Here is a 20,110-nt window from a genome sequence, read left to right as displayed (position 1 = left end):
ATAGTAGAAGGAAAGCTGGAGAGAAACCACATACAGATACCGTTTACTAAAATGCAACCTACTCCATCAAGCAATGTTGGATCGTATCCATTCACACTTAGAACCCAAGCAAATGATTTACTACCTTCTCCCATGGGAGGAAGCTAGTTGATGGCTAGTGTGTTCTTCCTGGTTTTTCAGAGTATGGAAATTCCATTTTTATGTCTGTGAAGATATAAAAAAGGATGCTCCTCTCTGTGCACACCTCATGGAACATCACTCCCCATGATCTCCTCATTCCTTAACACAGCACTTGGCATCGCTCACCTGCTCCCACAAGTCTGAAGTCTACACTTTTTCAGTCATTCAACTGCCGTTGATAGATAACATTAGTGTCTTCAGACAGCCATAACAAAGTACCACCAAACTGCATGACTGAATGATTTAAAACAACTTAAATGTGCCGTGGTTCAAGAGGCTGGAAATCTGATATCAAGATACTGCCTGGACCATGATCCCTCCAAAGCCATTTGCTTGTGACCTCTTTTGCCTCTTCCTAGCTTCTGGTGCTCACTGACAATCATTGGTCCATCATGTCAATCCACGTCTCCACCTTCACTTGGCCCTTTTCTTCCTTAGTATATTTTTGTCAAATCTCTCTTTTCTTTTATTATAAAGACACTACTCATTGGATCAAGGGGCTGCTTATTCCAGTATGACTTTAATTTGGTTATATCTGTAAAAGCTACACTCATAGGTGTAAGTTGGCCTTGACTGTGTGTGGGAGGAGAGATACAATTCAAAGTTCTGGTGTTGTAACCATCTGGACAAGACTCTTTTCTACTCACATAGAAGCTGTAACCAGTGGTAGAGAAGTTCTACATTAGTCTTCAGTATCTCTTGTTTCCCTGGGTATTTTGTGCTTGGCATCAATAAGCAGGTGTGAGAAGCTGCAGGCGGAGCCCTCTAATATTTAAGAGTCATTAGGCTTCTGGTGTTGGGAACCTTAGGTCCTATATGTGTCACCAGCCTGTGTAATCCTAGGAAGTCAATATTCTTCATCTCTTTGGTGGAGCTGATAATGAAGCTTCCAGGAAGGGCTAGCGCTATTGGGATTATCCAGCTATTGACAGCAACCAGTGTTGCATGTCTCAGCCTGAGAGGAATCTGGTTTGAAACCATCGGTCCTGAAGACTCAACAGCTTTCGGGAATCCTCCTGGAGACCTGGACCAACAGTTTTTTTTTTCTCTGCCTGCTTACAGCTCTAATCATCTTCAGTTCTCAGCTCCTGACATTCATATTCTCTCTCTCTCTCTCTCCCTCCCTCCGCCCCCTCTCTCTCTCTTCCACTTCATCAGCTCTTCTTTTTGTGCTAGCTGCTCCCAAACTCATCTGTGCCTTCTTCAGCTCTCCACCTCCTCATGGCCTTGCTGATTTCCCAGCCGTGCTAGCCTGACCAACATCTTTCTATTGCCTGTACCATCACTACCTCACTGCTGTCTCTACTGAATCTTCTTTTTGTGTTACCAGATCATCCCACAACTAACAGTGTGAAATCCCAGTCAAAAGAAGCCTTTAACTGGACAAAATGTGGCAACCACAGGGAATTCAGCCCCCAAAGGCTTACTCCTAGTGACTCACTCAGGGAACTTGAGCAGCTTGCTTATAGAGCCTGAGAATCCATTCTTTGGGCAATCACAGTTTTAGCCCAGTCACAGCCTTGCCTTGTCAGCACCTCTGTGAGTCATGGCTTATGGTATAAACTATTTCAAACAGTCCTGGCTGAGGCTTGGCCTTGTGATGTAGTTTTCTAAATACATCCACTGGCAGCTCAAAATGGCTAGAAGTAGCATGAGGGTAATTTGGCTGACTGTTTGACTGACAGTCTTTTTGCTCAAAACAGCTAGGGGAGCTAAAGAGGATACAATAGCTGCTAATTAGAGAATTGGATTGCCCCATTTCCCAAAGTCTGCTTTTTGTTTTTCATGAAAATGAATATCAGAAGGAGTGCTGACAATCAGAACTTAAGTAATTTATCATTAACACCAAGAGTAATTCCAGCAGATTTTAATGTGCTTTAATAGTATCCCACACCTGCTTAGACCCTAAGTAGACATGGGCTACATTTTCCACGTCACTACCTTGTGTAAAAACAAATGCAATAAGAATGTCCATGGTAGGAAGCTACCAGAATCAAGGTACGAAACTTGAAGTGGACATATTTGTAATGGTAGTATTCATTATAACAACATACTGATGGAGATCCTGGAGCTTTGGGAGGTTAAAAACAACAGAGAACCCCACAGTGGCTGGATTTTGAGCCCGTCTGCCTGGATTCCTTCAGATCTATAGTTCTTTACCTTTTCTAACTAAGGACTCAAAATAGCCAGGTAGGAGAATTAAGGGGGGGGGGAACACAGGAATTAGCATTGACTATTCTTCTTATGTGACTTGGGGCACCCCACAAAATTTTCCTGTGTCTCCAGGTCTTTGCCAGTGATATAAGAATCATGCAGATACAGGCCTCATATGCTGGTTGGGATGAGTCTCTTGAACCTGAGGAGCAAATGCTTACTAGAGATCAGTGTCGAATAAATGATGCACAGCGCATGCAGAAAACTGGCCACATGGAGGGAAGAGATTGTCAGTAGACCAACACAAAAAGCATTTGCTCTTCACTTTCATGCTCTGCCTCTTCATATCTCTCTCTCTCTCTCTCTCTCTCTCTCTCTCTCTCTCTCTCTCTCTCTCTGTGTGTGTGTGTGTGTGTGTGTGTGTGTGTGTCTCTGTCTCTCTCTGTGTCTCTGTCTCTGTCTCTCTCTCCTCTCTTCTCTCTTCTCTCTCTCTCAAAATAGAATAGGAAAAAAAAAATTAAAAGTCAAGTGTGACTAAGAAAGACATTCAGTCTCAGTTTATGATCTCCAAACATACATATATATAAATGTATGCACACATATACACATTACACAAATATATATGAACACATATACTACACATGAAAATAAATGAATTTTAAAAAACAACCAAGCTCTCCTTTTAGCTGAAACTGTATCCATCTACTGACTATCCATTTATCAACTTACTCAGCAAATAAAAAAATCATCCTCTGTACCAGGAACAATTCTAGAATCTGAGGATATAACAACAAATAAGATAGACACAATCCCGATTGGCTTCCTTGTCAAGAGGCCTGTCAGTCTTCCTGAAGACAGAGCAAATGTGAAACTCAGTTTTGTATTTCTTCTCAACAACCAAGTCATGCCCACTTTGAAATGAGCATCACCATTCTCCCTCTTGTACATCCAGATACCAGGAACAGTCTCCTTGGCATTTGTCCAGAATCCATGAGGAAAGACTAGTACTTCTCTTCTCCACATGGTACCCAAGCTCTATCTTCTTCCAGTGTGGCCACCCTGTTCATACCAGCATCTTTTCCTCTACTTCAATCTAATAATACAAGTATGTCTTCTTGACCTGTCATAACCAGACTTCAACTACATCCTGGATGAGATTAGTCACTAATGTACTCTCAGTAAGTCAGGAGCCTAGAACTTATAAGGTATTTAACATATTCCCCTGAATGTGTGTGTGTGTGTGTGTGTGTGTGTGTGTGTGTGTGTGTGTGTGTTAAGCTAATGACTTACCTAAGTTGAAATAGTAACTAATGAACATATTTGAACTGTTTTTTATTCCAAAGTCCTTTTTCCACAATATAGTATACCCTCATTTCACTGAAGTTGTGTGTATATTATCATCAAGAAAATCAAATCTTTATTCTTTCTTTCCTTCATTTAACAGCATAAAATGCTTTTAGTACACATAATATGCCAGCACTTGCAAAATGTTGGTAGTTGCAAATTACAAGAGGTCATCTCTGACTCCAAAGCTTGCCTCATGACTTGTCAACTTCAGCACCATCTGTAGGACAGATAATTCTTTTTTGTGGGTTCCGTCCTTTGTTTTGGTCTCTGTTCTTTACTTTTATTCACAAGAGGCCAGTAGACTTTCCCAAGCTGTTGTTGTTTAACTAACCTGTCTCTAGATGCTGCTAATGCTCTCTAAGAGCATCTTATTTGGCAGAAATCACCAGTGAGTCATATTTTGAATGATGGTGGCTAAGCCCCATGGTTGAAAAAGCCATGGTGCATGCTAGGAGGAGTATTGAATGTTGAGTATTGAATGTTGAGTATTACACTGAACATCTGGATGGCCTAAAATGCTATCCTGGAGGCTGATGATCAGGCTACAGCCAACGTTTCAGACAAGAGTAATTGTAATTGAAAAGTAAGAAGAGATGGAAGTTCTCCATGCAGATATCAGGGTATATCAAAGTTCTGAATGTCAGGTAACTTAGTACCATTGAGTGTGGTCAGAGTTCCCATTGAGCATGGGTGCTATTATCAGAGGTAGGAACCCAGGACCAGTACCGTATCTGCCAGGACATATCAGTATTGATTTTACTTTTCCATCTCCACTTCATCTGTTTTCAGTTTTTCAAATCCATGTGTGGAGATTATTTGTCTACACTTCACAAAGCAGGGCTCTTGCTCTCTAAGGAAGGCTGTTCTCAGCATCTTACCCACCATACTCCAAAAACAGACCCTCTATTGAGCACTGGGAGTCCATATGGAGAGGACTGAAATGGGTATTGATGTTCACTCACCCACTTTGACTTGCATTTCCTTATCCTTTGGGGTCTTGGATTTCATGCAAGCCAATTAAGAAGTAAGCTGAGCATCCACTTTGCTGAAGGAAGAATTCTGTAAGCCTCTTAGCCATGGGGGCTGTGAGTAATTCAAAGCCGAGACTTCTGTAGCAATATATCTGGATTCCTAAGATTGTCTAACATGTCATCTGTGGCCAATGGGCTATTAAGTGGGCATGGCTAAAGCAATTCAGACAATTAAGAGTAGCAATGAAGCAGATGAATTCCAAGAAAATGAATCCTGAATCTCAGAACCGAGTAAGAGGGTCTTCTCATTCTCTTTTTGGTGTTCAGAGGTCATGTTGAAATTTCAAGTCAGGACAAAGTAGATGTCCTTAATTTTGTCCTTATTTAGTTTATCTGTAATTAATGTCCTCGCATTTTAGCTTTTGCCAAGGCAGAATGTTGAGTTTTGAGACAAGCATTAAGGAAATATGAAGTGCTATATAAATCCTGAAGCTCATGTCATTTTATATACTATTTTAAAGTAAAACCCAAAAGCCCGCCTTTATGCCCCAGGGAATTATGTTGATCCTTTCCACACATGTCATCAGCTTTCTCCTGCTTCTATGGAAAGAAGATTATTTTCGAAGATAGTGATGACAGCCAGTTCTTAGTGAAGGCTTCCTGCCTCATAGATGGGGATAAGCATTTTCCATGCATTAGCACATTTGACAGATAATAAGCCCTGACAATGCAAGTATAAGGTCACCATCTTTCACATAAGGAATCTTGCAATAGGAAAAAAAGAAGTTATGTGTCCTAGGTCACATGGGTTATCAAAATGGCTCCATCCAGCCTAGTTTTGTCCTGCAGGTTATATGTGGGGTATGCTAGCTCTCCAAAAGTGCCAAGTAGGAACAGGGCCCATTCCTACTCTGTGACTCCATGGCCCAAACTGATATGGAAATGAACAGTCTCTGTAAAGTGCATCAAGTGATAGAGCAGAGGGAAATACATGCATTTGGAGCACTAGAGTACTGGATTTCCAACAATGTATATTCGACATAGTTTCAAACGGCATGTAATAATGAGGTTGGCTGAGATGGCAAGAAAGGACCCTGAAAAGCGAGAGGATCTGCTTGTGTGTTTGGGGAGTGGAATGTACGGATGCATACTCACGCTGCATATGGCAAGGTGGCTCAGCAAGTAAAGCCGTTTGCCATCAAGCCTAATGGCTTGAGTTTGATCTCTGATACCCACATGGTAGAAGGAGAGGGATGACTCCTGCAGGTTGTCCTCTGACCTCCGCGTGTACACAGTAGCATGCATGCTTGCACATCCACACACATCATAAATAAATATAAAATATTTAATGTAGTGTGTAGTTATTAAAAAAAACATTGTATTGAAACAAGCTTATGATATTGTGCTGAGATGAAAGCAAGCAGAAGTTTTTCTGTGGTGAGCTGTGTGCCACACGTACCTGGTACTGGGTCAACTACTCTTACAATATTGGATCAGGGATGAGTTTGTTATCACATTAATAATGCAAAGGGAGCTGGATGCAATGGCGGTGCACACCTTTAATCCCAGCACTTGGGGAGGCAGAGACAGGCAGATCTCTGTGAGTTTGAGGCCAGCCTGGTCTATGAAGTGAGTCCAGGATAGCCAAGGGTACACAGAAAACCCTGACTCAAAAAAAAAAAATAATGCTGCTGCTGCTGCTGCTGCTGATGATGATGATGATGATAGAAGAAGAAAGGGATGCTAAATTTTGATTGGAAGTTAGTAATTTAAAAGTGTACTTTTCCCACCATAGCTCATGAACCCACTAGGTTATAGGAGAGGAATCTATGGACAGCTGACTAAAGGTGCCTGCTTTATGTAATTTATGTCATTCTTTTGTGTTTGGTGTATGATGGGAACTTATCTGTGCTCATCAATACTTGGACAATATTTGAAATGGCAAGGAGGAAAATGAGGTTATTGACATAGAGAAGGGAGTGAAGAAAGAAGAACATTTGTTGTATATGACTATGCACTAGTAACTCCATCTTGCCAATGGAAAGTCCATGCCAAGGCTGCCAGTAGAAATTGTGGACAATATCAAGCACTTTCGATGCTAGGTCTTTTCTTATACATACATACTATGATAAAGTTTAATCAATTAAGAATTGTAAAAGACTAATAAAAGTAACTTTTATTAACAATTATAAAAACACACTCTCAGAAAACTGACGCGAATGTCACTTTCTCTCACTTTAACTACCCCAAGAACTACGGTGACATTTTTAGAGTAGGTGACTTCAGGCACTTGAAACTGCTTTGGTAAAGGATACCGCTGTATATCCTGCCCCTGTTCCAGGTTCCACATAAGCCTAGGGGGAAATCGGGGAGATTGGAAATTTGCTGAAGATGTAACCAGTAGTCACAGTTCTGAGCTAGAATTAGGATCTGAGCCCCTCTCCACTCCTATCTGGTCCCTGCCTGCCGAATCAGATTAGCGCTCTGGGTGCACGGTTGCCACACATCGTCAGAAGAGAATGCAAGTCTTTGTGGAGGGACGGGAAGTTACAAGAACCTGCACTGAAGGAGGAAAATTGTTCACTTTTGCTTATTTTGTAGCCAAAAGCTGGGTCTCTTGGATCGGGTTCGCCTTTCTAATCCTCGTGGTAGCAATACTAAAGGAAAGCTATTTACCCCTCTGAATGTAGATGCCATAGAAGAAAGCCCTTCTAAAGAGCCAAAGCCCGTTGGCTTAAACAATAAAGAGCGTTTCCGCACCGCCTTCCGCATGAAAGCCTATGCTTTCTGGCAGAGTTCCGAAGGTAACGCCCTTCCTTTCTCTCAGCTTGTCCACTTCCTCTCCCAGCCTTCCCTGCTCCTTCCTCTCCTTTCCTCTCTCCACCAAAGACCTCCTACGTCCACAAAGCAGTCTTCTTTCCCATCCCTGCTTCAAACAACCACATGCCTTGCTTTATTTATGTCTCTTGGGCTGGATACATTGGTGGTGACATAGTCCATGACTCAGAAAAGAGGAAACTTGCCAGTGAGCAAGGCTTGACTCACCTCTGTGCTTCAACTCAGAACCTTTCAAAGAGCGTTAGGACCTGCACTGTGGCTGCCAAGGGCAGCCTTGATGATCCAGTTGTCATGGAGGGCAACTGGACAGATACAGAGGGGCAGGTAAACAGCCATCTGCAATTGTACACACTAGCACCCCTAGGGATGGAAAAGAGGAATCAAAAAATACCCTGTGTGTTAAGTACAATAGAAACAGTGGCCTCATGCACCTCTGTCACTTGGCAGAAGCCAAGACAAGGAGGAAAATATTGTCCTGAGGATGTGAAGCCACCAAACCCTTGACATTCAATACATTGTTCCTTCCTCTAAAACTTCCAAGCTGTAAAAGCTCAGAAAGTGACCTCCCAGGGTCTTGAGCGGAAATACTGATAGGGCAGGAACCCGACTCAGGTCTGTCTGAGTGCGAGGCCCACACCTGTGCCTTTACTGCTCATGTGATCACCCCCACCTGCAGAGCTCACCTCATCCCTCCTAGCATTCTCCTCCATTCCAGCTCTGGCCTTCTCATGCTCCTGACTCAAACGTCTGGACCACAGAGTGGGGATGCTAAGTGGGATAAATGTGTCACAACAGGGGACCACAATGTGGCAATAAAGATGTGGGGTGAATAATATACATACTGGAGATTCTGGTTCCAGAGAGGTCTCTAAGATTCTCCACTTATGATGGACTACAATAACATATACGTCTCCCTCATAGATGCTGGGACAGGCGACCCCATGGCAGAAGACAGGGGTTATGGGAATGACTTCCTCATCGAAGACATGATCCCAACCATAAAGGCTGCCATCCGAGCTGTGAGGTAATGGCCCTTCTCTCTACTGAAATGAGTTCCCAGGCTCCAACTTCATGCCTATCAGACACAGCTTGTCAAGTACCCTTGAACCTTGGGAAGAGGACAGATACCTTAATTCAAGGAATGGCAACCCTCTTCTATAAAGTGCCCCCAGGTCTCCATCTCAAGAGCTCAGCGTTGTCATCTTAGCACAGAAAGCCCCTCACAGCATAAGTGAGGGAGCATGGCTGCATTCCATTAGAATTCTCTGCTCAAACACAGACAGCAGGCTGATTTGCCTTTTAAGCTACCATTCAGTGGCTCCACTTCAAGTGAATCTAGGTAAAAGACAGGTATACAACTGACATGAAATTTTATATCATGATGAATAAACTGGTCAATATGCCCAAATGGTCTTTAAGACAAAATGAACTTGAACTGTGTCATTCAAGAGACTCATGCCAGTGGGAACTGGAAGGGCCTGGCATGGGCAGAACCTCCTCACGTTATAAGTGTAAGCTCAGATTGGCACTGTGCACAGAAGGATGGAGTCCTCAGAGGGCAGTAGCCTTTAAGAGTGGTGTTGATTTTCAGGGAAGATGAAGTGAAGATATCCCCATGTTGTATCAAAACTGTACAAACTCGCAGAAAGGAATCTTTTTAAGAAGCCCAGAGAAAATGAATTAGAAACTACAGATCTGGTTTGCTTTGGGATTGTCCCATTTGTTTGCTTGGGGATTTAGACATTGTAGTCTCATGCAGCCCTGGTTAACCACAAACTCCCGCTATATAGTTGCAGACGACCTTGCACTCTTGACCACTCTGTTTCTACTCTTAAGTGTTGGGGCTACAGACATGTAACACCATGCTTCACCACTCTTATGATTTGAATGTTTAATGTCTAGGCATGTGCACACCTGGTCCCTGGCACGTGGTGCTACTTTGGAAGGCTGTTGAACATTCTGGTATGGGCCTAGGTAGGCAAAAGTAAGGCTATACAATGGGGAAGACACTTGAAGAGGTATTGCTTCATCCCCGGTCTGTCTTGAGTTCTCTGTTTCCTAGTCTGTGACGTGACCAAGCCACCTTGGGCTCTGGGTGGCACCAATTAGAGCTGCTTCCTCCTCCTCCTCTCCTTCCCCATCAGTTGACGTTCCCATGAAACTGTGAGTGAAAATAAATCTCTCCCTCCTAGGTCATTTCTGCTAGGTATTCTGTTGCAGCATTGAGAAATCTGACAAGCAGTTTAGAGGAGGAAAAACATCAGTCATCCTCAAATAGAAAGCACTGTGGCAGCGACAGCAACTAACCTTGTTGGCACCCAAGCCTGGCTCTGATCCAGCTCTAATGCCTCAACCTATAAGATGTGGCATTCTCAGAGTCAGGGCTGCTCCTTTGAAATTTGATGTATAAGAAGACTTGTCATAAGCCAGGCATGGTGGCTCGCACGTGTAATCCCACCAGGTGGATCTCTGAGTTCAAGGCCAGCTTGGTCTACAAAGTGAGTCTAGGACAGCCAAGGCTATACAGAGTAACCTTGTCTTGAAAAACCAAAAAACAACAACAACAACAAAAAGCAAAGACTGGTCATAAGGCACAATAATTAGTATCTTCTATGTGATGAATGTTCAACAACTTAGAAGTTCTTATTACAACAGTTGTATAATCATGACACTAGCCAGATAATAGATGCAGAGAGACAGGGCCAGAACCCAAGGCTGGCACTCTGCCATCCAGGGGCTTTTTCATTTTCTTTTCTCCCCTGCCTCTAGGGTTTGGTGGATGTGCACGTAGTTTCCTTTACCATCTGCTCATGGTTGGCAAACTCTTCTCTTTTGCCTTACAGAATTCTACAATTCCGTCTGTATAAAAAAAAATTCAAGGAGACATTGAGGCCTTATGATGTGAAAGATGTGATTGAGCAGTATTCCGCCGGACATCTTGACATGCTTTCCAGGATAAAGTACCTCCAGACAAGGTAACACATTCAAGTGGGCAAGGACTATGATCTCTCACCTACTCAGGAATCCAAGTCATGTGACTGTAGAGTATTAAGAGTCAGACATTCAGAAGTAATCCAAAATGAAGCAGAGAAACTTCAAGAACAGAAGTGCCTATCAAGCACTTTAAATGTATGGACCAGCAAGCTTTACTGTCAGACTCTAGCTTGGCATGGAATAGAGAGTAGTGGGACCATGGTGACTGTGAGTACAATTTTTCAAAGCTGTAAAGAAACCCTGATACATTGCCATGGCCAACATCAACTTCCTCATTGGCCTCATGGAGAAAAGAAGTCAGGTAAATGTCCTGACCATGGTGCTTTGGATAACTATAGGCCTCTGATCATCTAAACAGCTCAACAAATTTATTTTAGATGTAAAATTTCAAGCACACTTCAAATTCTTAAATGTTATTCATAAAAGTGAAAATACAGAAAACGTCATTGCCATGTATGGAGGTTATTTTTAGACAATACCACCACTTTTATTGAGCTCCTAAGTACTTTGCATATATATATATATATATATATATATATATATATATATATATATATATATATATATATCTTATCCTTTAGTATCCCATAAGGGTTATCACATCACAGGTGCCATAATTCTAATGGGGAGACCAAAGCTATGAGGTGAGAAAAAAAACCCCAAATGGCTCTGTCAAGAAATTGAAAACACAACAAATAAATATATGTATGTTACACATGAAGTCATCAAAAGAGTAGAAGATGAATTGAATTCTGCCTGGATCTGGCAGTCATATAAACCAATGTGCAGTATGTGTATGATATTAGCACAGGAATAAGCACATGTTTGCTCAGAAATACACATGATGTAATTCTCTCATATGAGGGACCTGGAAAGAAAGTGACACAATTCAAAATCACGTGGGCTTCTGCCTCCTCATCCAATTAATGTTTCTCTGCTGGCATATCTTCCTGACTTAGTAGAAGCACTGCACCATTGAGGTTGTTGATGACAGTATTAGCTCACAAGTATATTTATTCATGATTTTTACTTGTCCTTTCCACAGTGGTAGATAGCAAATCAGGTTCAATGCCTACTGAACAAATACATGATGTATGCACAAATTGTCAGTCCTTCTAGGCTATTATCTATGCAAGTATGGCTGTCTGAGAAGCAGAGGAAGACAACATGCTGCCAATGACATGCCAGCCTTCAAAACTGTTAGGCAGTTTTAATGTTTACAGAATAGGACTGTTACACTGTCATGATTTTTGATAGTTATCAAGAAAGTGTATTTCTGGGGATTGTGGCTGGAGGTTGCCTGCCAAGATGATGAATTGCATAATCCCAGCCATACAGAAGGAAGGCTGACTTAAAATGGTGCCTTGAGTGTCTGTTGGAAATTAAGCTGGTCTTCCAGAGAAAAACGTGACCCAAGACTATTCCTGGATGCATCTCAATGGTGGTTCTGAGACAACCCAACCCCTACCTCTGCCCCTGACCCACAAGATGATAGACAGCATCTTCTATTGAGCTGCTATTTTATACAGATATGGAAACAGGGCATCAGAACTAGGGTTGAGCCATCCTTTCATGCAGAGCATCAAGTGTCTTTGCCACTAAAAATGGAACCTGGAGTCTGACAGTAGAACTTCTCTAATTAGGTAGTTTGAGGATGGACAAAAGAATTAGAAGACGAGATACCCTTCCAACATACATGTGGCATTTGCTGTAAGGAATAAAACATGACCCTACATCCAAACTATGTGGGTTGTCTCCCTCTGGTACCTTGGATATGAGAAAATGTGCTTGCACCCCCATTTGAATTAAAAAATATAAGGATTTACTTTCTCAAAACAAAACTTTGTTCTATCTAATCTCTTCTTTGGTTCTTCTTCTTCTTCTTCTTTCAGAATAGATATGATTTTTACCCCTGGACCTCCATCCACTCCAAAACATAAGAAGTCTCAGAAAGGGTCAGCATTTACCTACCCATCCCAGCAGTCTCCAAGGTGGGGCTTGTGGTTGTGGATTGATATACTGTTGAACAAAAGGCCTGTGCAGTAAATCCATCCCCATATCTCAGCTTGGGTACTTTATGTGAGTGAAATTGTCCCTCCCCCAAATAAAATGAACAGAGAGTTGGAAGGCTGGTTTAGGTTGTGGCCATTTGAAAATCTTCTGTTCAGTGCACTTGGTGCTACTGTTCCAAGAACATGTTAGTAACACTTATTTCTGTGTTTTTTTTTCAAATAGAAAATAACCAGTTTTCTGGCTATAAAACAAGAGGAGACGGGGGTTTTGTTAATAAAAGAGAACATATTTAATGCTAGTGGACTTTATGCATTCTTGCTCAGCCCATTTGCTTTCTTCTGCATAGTATTCTAAGGGCTGACTGATACTCCTTCCACGTCAAAGAGAGAAAAGGCATTCAGAAAGAAATTTGGGGGAACCGCACCCTTCACAATAACCACAACTAATACAAAGTATCGTGAAGTACCTCTAACCAAGCAAGGCAAAGATCTGTATGACCAGAATTTCAAGTCTCTGAAGAAAGAAACTGAAGAAGAGACTGGATAATGTAACAATATTGGAATGAACTAGAACTTAGGCAGATAATAGGTGTACATATATAGAAAATAGAGCCTTCCCTGACTCCTGGAGGCACCATTCCAGCACTTTCTTCCAAATGCTGCTGGTGTTTACCGTTCTTAAAATGGGCCACGTGGAGTGTGCATGCCTACTCCATAGAATTTTAGAGACCAGATAATTACTCCTTCATCCCCACAGAGGTAAGAACCCTGAGATTGAAAAGCCAAGAAAGTTACTATAAAGGAATAAACACTCTAAGCATTGTTAGATACTAGACGCTTTCCACACAAAGCAAAGCCTCCTTGGCTCCAGCTTCCAGTCTGTCTTCCCATAGGAAGGTAAGCATGCATTCAACAGTCCTGACTAAGCATGCCAGAGGAACCACCTCCAGGCTTTGTCAGCATGAGTGAGAACCATAGGTCCCTTGTGCACGGTCTCCTAAGCTGGAATGACCCTGCACCGTCAATAACGAATGCAATGGTCTTATGGAAGTGTTGACTTTCCTTAGGAATGAACCGTATGTAGCCAGAGCAGGCACATCAGAAACTGAAGACCAAAGCATGATGGGAAAGTTTGTAAAAGTTGAAAGACAGGTAAGCCCTTCTTTTTCCTTCACCCAGAAGATAATATATAAACTTATTTTCTCTTCCTTTTTCAATTTATTTGGTCTTATTTCATATGTATAAGTGTTTTGACTACATATGTATGTGCAACCCGTCCATGACTGATTCCTACAGAGGTCCATGAAACTAGAGTTATACATGGTTTTGAGCCACCATGAGGATGCTGGGAACCAAACCCAGGTCATCTGCAAGAATGGCACTTGTTCATAACTGCTAGGCCATCCTTCTGACTCCATAGAACTGATTTTCAGGTGCTACTATTTCATATGGAGATAAGGCATAATAAATATCACCTGCCTCTAAAAATGTATAGAAAAAGAAACATAATGGAAATTAATTCCCTGGTTTCACTTTTCCCTGGCTGGGTGATCACCCACAAGTCAATTACTGTTTTGAACCTCCGATTTGCTTGTCTGTCATACAGGCAATTAAATACGCCACAAAGTTGCTGTGAGGGTTAGATGGGCATGTGAATTGCTTAGAATGTGAGCTAGTGCCCAGTGAGCAGTCAATCAACCGATGGTCACTGTTGTCCACGTGTACCACAGCACTTCCTTTAAAAATGTTAGTTCTCTTCCCGTCATTTCATGTTACTTTGTGTTCTCTTTTGCTCTAGTCCCAATCTGTGGGTGACCATCATGAGGAGGCCTCACCCAGGGCCAAGTTATGGGTAAGGGTCATTCAGGGTGCAAAAAGAGGCTCACGTAATCTACCCCATGTAGCAGCTCATCTCTGTAGTCTAGTAGATAAATGCCTCTATTATTTTCCTCCAGGATTCATATCAATCCTTTTTACCCATCTCCTAAAATTAAATCCATGTCATGTAGGAGAAGTGAGAGAAATTTCAGTGATGGACCTCTTGCCTCTTCTTTTTGATGTAACTTAGAATCCTGGTCCTTGTGTTTACTAGCTCTATGACCTTTCACAGGTTATGTCACCTCTCGGGTCACTACTTCATCATGTGTGAAACAGAAATCACAATAGCATTTACCTTGTAAGGCTGTTAGAATTAAGCCAATAAAATACATGAAATAAAGTCACATGTCTGCTGGTTAAGTATTCCTTACGACTGTGGCTCAGATGGACCTCACAAATCTCACAACCTCATCCATTTAATGAGGCTATCCACTTACCTGATGTGGTGAGCTGTGAACCGTCAGGGAGGGAATAACACACACAAAGCTGCACAGACTTGTGTGTGTGCACAAATGTGGATTGTCAAGGGAAGAACATCTCTCTCACAGAGGTGTGCACATACTTGTGCATGTGTGCTCACAAACACTCCAATGTATGAATGGCATACCCAAAGCAGGAGCAGCTTCCATCATTCCTGAGGATCTCTATTGGATCTCTAGGTCTGTCAAACTCCATAATTGCTGACACTGCTCTCCAGGGCTTTAGTTACCAAGTGTCAATAACAGATACTAACAGCCTTATATGCTTTCATATGAGGCAATTCACACAAAACAAGAACCCCCACTCCTTGACTCAGTGGGAGTACCATCTTTTCGGGGATGGGGCAATGAAAGCCTGTAACACTTATTCTCAAGCCATCTTTGGCTCTAGTGACATCCTTACCTGTGTGTTTCTAGATGAATGCTAATATGTATATGGGCCTTCTAACAGGAGGCACGGAGTCACTTGTAGCTGCTTTTATCACTGACTTGCAAAACATCCCTTCGGAAAAGCATCAGCACAGGGACTGTGAGCCTCCTCCCCAAAGAAGTAGTGATTTCAGGTACTTCTATTTTTCAGGTTCATGACATGGGGAAGAAGCTGGACTTCCTTGTGGACATGCATATGCAGCATATGGAACGCCTGCATGTGCATGTCACAGAATACTGCCCGACTAAGGGAGCCTCCTCCCCAGCAGAAGGAGAGAAGAAAGAGGACAACAGGTATTCTGATTTGAAAAACATCATCTGCAACTACTCAGAGACAGGCCCCCCCGACCCTCCCTACAGCTTCCACCAGGTGCCCATCGACAGAGTTGGCCCCTATGGGTTTTTTGCACATGACCCTGTGAATGTGACCCGAGGGGGACCCAGTTCTACAAAGGCTCAGGCCACCCTTCCCTCCTCGGGAAGTACATATGCAGAGAGACCCACAGTCTTGCCCATCTTGACTCTTCTGGACTCATGTGTGAGCTACCACTCCCAGACAGAACTGCAAGGGCCCTATTCGGACCACATCTCACCCCGCCAGAGACGCAGCGTCACTAGGGACAGTGATACGCCTCTGTCCCTCATGTCCGTCAACCACGAGGAACTGGAGCGGTCTCCAAGTGGCTTCAGCATCTCCCAAGACAGAGATGATTATGTGTTTGGCCCCAGTGGGGGATCGAGCTGGATGAGGGAGAAGAGGTACCTGGCTGAGGGGGAAACGGACACAGACACAGACCCCTTCACACCCAGTGGTTCCATGCCTCTGTCGTCCACCGGGGATGGTATTTCAGATTCCGTATGGACCCCTTCCAACAAGCCCACTTAGGAGGGGTCACTGGCTGACTCCTGGTACTGTAGACAGACGTTGTACAGCTTACTTACTCTCTCACATCTAGCGCTTACAGTGGGGACTCCAGTGGCTATGTCAAGCGCATGCATGTGCGCAGTGGCTTCCCCTGCAAGCAGGGGCTTCTCAAGGCCTTCTTCCTCCCCATGTCACTGCAACAAAGTCGCTTCCTTTTCAGCATGGTTTGCATGACTTGACACTATATAAAAGGCACTGTTAATCTCTTCTAGATACACATTTATCTGCTCTCCTTACTTTTAATGATGATTGAACAAGTACAGGGAGACTTATTGATGAGCTGTGCTGTTTGTTTGGTTGGCTGGGTTGGGTTTTGATTTGGATAAACTGAGAACATAGTTTAAGTTATTTCTAGGCTCACTTCCCTTTTGTGTAAAATGCTCCAGTTAATTAGCTATTTTATAAGGCAAGGAGATCATTTTCTCAACCAAAAACAAACTGCATTACAGTGAGGCTCTCTACTGAGCAAACAGGAGGACAGGAACAAGATAGTCAATCAAACCCTAAAGCCACGATTTTTTTAAAAAAATTATTTCACAAAAGGAAGGCTGGCAAAATTATTTAAACTCTCCGAAGAGGTCTTGGTCTACCATTGTTCAGTACTGTGCCTCAGTTTCCTCACCCATAAGATGCTGGTGATCCAAAATATAACATCACATGTGTTATGGATTGGTGAGGAGAAATCTTACACACACACACACATACCACAAACACATAAAAATAGTTCCCAATTTATGTAGCCAAAGATATTGAAATTTACCAGAAGTGGAATGCCCCCCTAGGCAGGAGCTAAATTCAATGACTTCAAAATGAAATTCCAACTCATTCTTCTGCCTCGCCTGTACTTGAATCCAGAGTGGAACTTAGAATCAAAGGCAACTATTTGTACATGTCCTCTATTTAAAAGTGAGAAATTCTGGCTACAAGTCCAGTGACGTACCTTGGGAGACTTCATTGTCTTATGGAGAGTAAGTACTCCAAAGCTCCACCTAAATACTCACTCCTTGTCTCAGTCTCCCTCACACTATCCCATTTGGGAACTGGGATCCAGAAATCATGCCAAGACACCAGCACCCTTTCCCCGTGGGATGTAATCCCTGCTCTTTATTCAAGAGAGGAGGTTGTCTGCTCTGAGTGCAAGGGGTGCCTACTTGATGCTTTACAAGTCCAGGGTGGGGAATACAAGCTAGTTATAAATATACAAATAGGAAGATTTCCTAGAATCACCCACTTGCACTCCTCCAGATTTTTTTTCAATGAAAATACTAGACCCACACAAAGTCAATAAGAGCTGCTGAAGTGCCAGTCAACAGCCTTGAAATCTCTGCCCCTCTGCAGAAGGGTTGATGTTAAGCACAAGCCACCATGTGGCCTCTTAGGAGATTTTGCTACTTGCTAAAAAGCCTCTGATAGAAAAGTTTAGACTGGCTTCTCTTGCTGCATCTGTACACCACAGCATTAGTGTCTCTGTCTTCTCATGCATCTAAACACTGGTTTTAAATGGTTCCCATGGTGATCATCCAGATGATGGAAATACCCTAAATAAGTGTTTGAATGCAACTGTCATCAGTGCTGTTGCTGTGTTGCCAAGAGCCATAAATACCATGGCAGAAATCTAGTTGATGTTTTCATCCATTCCCACTGTTAATGTTCTTCCCTGTGTTGGGGAGAGACTCCTGAGATTGGTTTCTTTCAATTTACATGCTGATTGGTCCCCAAAAAGCACTGAGAATATAGTAATGATGAAGTCTTGTGCCCTGACTATAGGAATTTAAACCCAAAGCCTGCAGTTCCATGAGTGATGGTAAGCACTGTGAATGATAGACGATTCATGGATGGGATCACGAATGGACATATGGTCAGTGACCTTTAAGTCCAAGGCATACATATCAGAGGTAAAGTTTTTTGTTATGGTTTTCAAACTGATTTTCTGGTGATCTGAAACACAAAGGCTATGGAACTGCTCCTCCTGCCTTGAAAAAAACCTAGACCAAACAACCAAATGTACTCATCTGACTCTATCGATACATTCACTGTACGGTTGCCAAGGCTGGCACTGAGGTTGCAGAAGTCTGGTCCTGAGGTTGAAATATCAATGTGTGCTTCATAAAGCTCTTTCATAAGACAAAAGAATCTCAGGACAAAATAATTGAAAATAATTGCATAGTGTGTATGGGAAAGCATACCAGTAGCTTTGCAGCTTGCCTAGGAAGTCGCAGCAGTTTTGGCAGAAACCCAGAAATACTGGCAAATTAATTACATCACCAAAACCAGGAATGGTTTTCTCAGGTAAAAGGATGGTCGCATTATATGTATTTGGCTGCCATGTTTTAAGATATATTTAAATTTTTAAGAATTGGGGATGAAGATACAATTTACTGGTAAAGTACTTGTCTACCATATATTAGTTCTGACTTTCATTCCTAACATTGCACAACACCAACATAGCCCCCCCAACACACACACACACACACACACACACACACACACACACACACATTAGGGGGACATATTTTAGTAAGATAAAAATGAATGAAAGGAATGAATTGTTAAATGCTAATTAAAAGGTGATTTTATCAGACTGAAGAAAAGTGAAATTAAGTATAAGATTTACCTATTAAATATTACCATGCAAACAGATATTAAAAACTTAAGAAAAATGGAATTGTGGAAAGGAGGGGAAAAAACACTGAATTGAGAATGCTCTTTTGAATAACTGTTCTTAAAACTTAGAGATCAGTCTACTCGATATGGTAGTGATGTTCTAACATCTTATTTTTATGAAGAAGTAAATAGAAAACACCAAAGTGTATAAGTAAAACCAAACTAATTAAGCAACAATTATGCATCATCTGTCTACTCTGTACAAAGTGGTTCCAAGACATTATAGCTCAAGAGTAAACACCCATAGAAAACAGCAACAACACAATCCACTCTCAATTTGCCAAATCATACTGATAATTTCATGCAACTCTGAGAGTATAACAAAGAAATATTCACTTGGTTATCAATTTAGCAAGATGTTCTAGAGATCACTGAATAACAGAAATTATGCAATGGAAATTCAGAGAACAAAAAGCCACTTTCTGCTATAAGAAAGCTGGTGACCTCACCTGTTAATGGTCTTTTTAGACTCTTCCTACCTGATTTTGTTGCTGCAAACAGCAGTCCACCAATATGAATGCTCCCAACTGGAGAAATTGTAAGTTCAACACAGAAGAGAGTGGAAGCAAAAGCATTACATATAAGTGACAATGATCCTGTCACCTTAAGAAGGGCAAAGTTCATTGACTGGGGGCTTTGTATTTGGGTACATTGTTGAGGACCATATAACACCAAATAAACAATGTAAGATCCTGGGCTCTGAAGAAGGTTCCTGGAGAAAAGAGCTTTCTTCAGCCACAGTGGAGGTGAGACAAGTAGCTGGGACATCTGTTTCCCCATATTGACCAAAAGGGGCCTGGCACAGGCCATGGCACTTCTGTGTGAAAAGAGAGAGCTTGTTTTGCCTGTGAGAACCTGCAGATCAAAGTCTTTGGAGGAAAGAGAAGAAATGCTCTCAGTAGTCAACTATACTTTCCACAGAGCTGCAGGATAGACCCTGATACCCACAACCCATTGCTACTCTACATGATGCTGCATAGAATAAACACTCTTTGGTTCTCATGAATATGTGGTCCCCAAGGTATCAGGGACCATAGAGATATTCTTTGCTTTTGGAGTTTTGGGATATCCCTAAGAATTTGTTTTCATTTGTCTTCAAAATCATGCTATTTACAGCCTGAGCTTTAACCTACATACGCTTCCAAAAACACAAAATTCTCATGCTGTTTTGCACAGTTCAAAACCAAGCCATCCTTACCCTAAACAGGGCAGCAGGTTGCCAGCTTTAGAAATGTTAGG

At 42.2% G+C, this 20,110-nt stretch overlaps 1 protein-coding gene across 2 annotated transcripts in view; it reads left to right on the top strand.

Annotated features, from left to right (window-relative positions):
* KCNQ3 (potassium voltage-gated channel subfamily Q member 3) overlaps window positions 1–19,048 on the top strand; it is a 298,511-nt gene extending 279,463 nt beyond the window's left edge. Inside the window, exons 10-15 of one of the 2 annotated variants that reach the window (XM_084749523.1) lie at window positions 7,254–7,456; window positions 8,412–8,514; window positions 10,334–10,465; window positions 12,377–12,475; window positions 13,564–13,648; window positions 15,434–19,048. In XM_084749523.1, coding sequence (XP_084605649.1) covers window positions 7,254–7,456; window positions 8,412–8,514; window positions 10,334–10,465; window positions 12,377–12,475; window positions 13,564–13,648; window positions 15,434–16,168 — 1,357 coding nt within the window. In that variant the 3' untranslated portion in view covers window positions 16,169–19,048. The remainder of the gene's footprint in view (window positions 1–7,253; window positions 7,457–8,411; window positions 8,515–10,333; window positions 10,466–12,376; window positions 12,476–13,563; window positions 13,649–15,433) is intronic. The other variant, XM_084749524.1, reaches the window with a different exon arrangement.
* Window positions 19,049–20,110: the final 1,062 nt, after the last annotated feature.

Source organism: Acomys minous (genome assembly GCF_964271855.1).
Source record: "Acomys minous genome assembly, chromosome: 12".
In the NCBI taxonomy this organism is placed as follows: domain Eukaryota; kingdom Metazoa; phylum Chordata; class Mammalia; order Rodentia; family Muridae; genus Acomys; species Acomys minous.
The sequence above is the reverse complement of the archived record's forward strand: the minus strand, read 5'-3'. Positions and strand labels throughout refer to the sequence as shown.